This window comes from Echinops telfairi, unplaced genomic scaffold (genome assembly GCF_000313985.2).
Source record: "Echinops telfairi isolate 266 unplaced genomic scaffold, ASM31398v2 ScPeMD7_7458;HRSCAF=8496, whole genome shotgun sequence".
Taxonomy (NCBI): domain Eukaryota; kingdom Metazoa; phylum Chordata; class Mammalia; order Afrosoricida; family Tenrecidae; genus Echinops; species Echinops telfairi.
In genome coordinates this window covers 2,084,655-2,087,012 of record NW_022111358.1, presented here as the reverse complement: position 1 = coordinate 2,087,012, position 2,358 = coordinate 2,084,655, and the positions used below count along the sequence as shown (strand labels likewise).

General features: G+C 56.1%; 1 protein-coding gene across 1 annotated transcript in view; it reads left to right on the top strand.

Annotated features, from left to right (window-relative positions):
• The window catches only part of DOC2B (double C2 domain beta), a gene marked incomplete at its 5' end in the record, with an annotated part of 18,609 nt that overhangs the window by 13,164 nt on the left and 3,087 nt on the right, over positions 1-2,358 (top strand). The window contains one exon of the mRNA XM_013005739.2: positions 1,113-1,170. Within this exon, the coding sequence (XP_012861193.2) occupies positions 1,113-1,170 (58 nt within the window). The remainder of the gene's footprint in view (positions 1-1,112; positions 1,171-2,358) is intronic.

Sequence of the window (2,358 nt, the reverse complement as noted above, 5' to 3'; positions counted from 1 at the left end):
GGTGAGCAGGGTTCAGCAGAGCTTCCAGACTACGAAGAAGGAACAGACTGTCCACTTCTGGGGAACTTGCCGTTGAAAGCTTTATGAAGGACATGACAACCTGACAGGGCCCAGCAATTCCATTCCTAGCCCCGTTGCCAAAAGAAAGGACAACATAGCCACACACAAACCGGTCCTTACGCGAATGTTCATGATTCGCGGTGTCAAAGAAAAGAAAACTCACTGCCAACAAGTGGATCCCAACTCACAGCGGCCCAGTGGGACAGGGCAGAACTGCCTCTGTGGGCTTCCAAGATTGTAGCTCTTCCCGGGAGGAGAGAGCCTCGTTTTACTCCCAAGCACCGGCTAGTGGGTTTGAACTGCTGACCTTGTGGTTAGCAGCCTGGTTTGGAACCCCTACGCCTCCAGGGCTCCTTCCAGTGGATCAGAGACTCCAGTGTGAAGACAGTTCGGAGAGAGGGCTGGCTCCCCCAGGACAGTTGGGCAGTGTGCGTGGCCTCTGCTCTCCTCTCTTCCTTCCAGGCTTATGTCCTGGAAACTGCGCAGGCAGAAGCTGTTTTTTGTGCAGCCTCGCTTATAACAGGGAAGAGCTGGACCTAGCCGGGCACTCATCAGCAGGGGAGAAGACTAATCAAACGTGCATATGCCTTCTAATGGAGTCATGCCGAGAAATGACTACATTAGAACTCGGCGAATTACATGGACAGCCCTCGGAAACCATGCTGCCCCGAGAAAAGCCAAGTGCGGTGTGAGGCTGTTTCTGAGGCCGCCCAGAGCAATCCCTGGGGGGGAGGGGGGGGTGTCTCTGGGGAGGGGGGGGCACAGACTGGAGGGTGGAACAAAGGAGCTGTCCCTGTTACCTGCAAGGCTAGGTTTCTCTGACAAAGGGCAAGCCCAGATGGTGTGGGAAATTTAAATCAGGCTCCATGCCCACCTGCCAGGTTGACCGGAAGTCCAGGGGATCCAAGAGCCAGGGGTCATACCTGGGGCTGCAGACAAGCCAGGCAGCTTCCTCCCACCACCACTATCCGAGGCAGAGGGCCGGTGGCTGTCGCTTGTGGCTGTCCAGGGACTCTGACTCTCACCGCCTATGTCTTCCTGCCCCGATCCAGCTTCATGGCAGTTGCCGTGTTGGACCCCATGGTTGTGGCTGTGGCCTCAGGCCACCTCGTGGGGGGTTCCCCCTTGGTGGACCCTCCATTGACCACGAGCGGTTGCTGTTTCCTGATGATGAGTCCAAAGTGGGAGATGTAGAAGGCCCCCCACCCACGAGTCTAAGGGGCACGTTGGTTGTGTGGGTTCTAACAAGGACTGATGGCTCACTCAGTCTCGTGGTGGTGGTGGTGTGGTGGTGTGGTTGTGGTCGGGGGCCGTCCAGTCAGTTCTAACAGAGACCTGTGCACAACAGCATGAGACCGCCGCCCAGCCTTGCGCCAGCCTCCCTGGTGTTCTTATGTCTGAGCACGTGGGCAGCCACCCATCATGTTAAGGGTCTTGCTTCTTCCTTCCTTCCCGTAGGACCCAGCAGTTCCTAACTATATGGCCAAGAGAAAGGAACATGTGTGTACACACACACACACACACACACACACACACACACACAGGAATACCTGTGCTCAATAAGGGCCGTGGGGACCCCTGAGCCTCTTTGCTCCCCCAAAGACTTACAGCTTCAGAAGCCTTGAGATGGAATGGACTCAGAGGCCGTGGGTAACGTTTACTAATTAATTACGATTTATTAAGTCATTAAAGTGCTGGAGGGCAAGGATGTGACCTTGAGGACTAACGTGTGCCTAACTCAAGCCATGGTATCTTCACTAGCCTGGCGTTAGGCATGAAGACCGAAGGACCATCCAGGTGTCTGAACTGCGGTGCCGGTGAAGAATGTCGAAAGGACCGTGGGCTGCCTGATGAACACACAAATCTGTCTTGGAAGAAGTACAACTAGAGTGCTCCTGAAAGGCAGGGTGGCGAGACATCATTCCATGGACTTGGCACGTGTTGTCAGGAGAGACCAGTCCCTGGAGAAGGACGTCATACTGGGTAAAGGGGAGGGGCAGCAAAAAAGAGGAAGATCCTCAACCAGGTGCACTGACCCAGTGGCTGCCACCATGGGCTCACACAGCAGATTGGCGAGGAGGATGGCACGGACCCAGGCAGGGCTTTGTTCTGTGGTGCACAGGGTCACTGAGTCCGAACCAGCTGGACGGCCCCGGATAGCGGCCTGGATCCTGCTGTGCTGCGGCCCCTTGTAGCTTTCCCTGTAGCCCTTCCAATTCTACCTCCTTTGTGCATGGGGACACGCCAGAAACCACCTCCTCCCTTCCCCAGCAGTTCGTCTGGACTCTCCCGGGACCC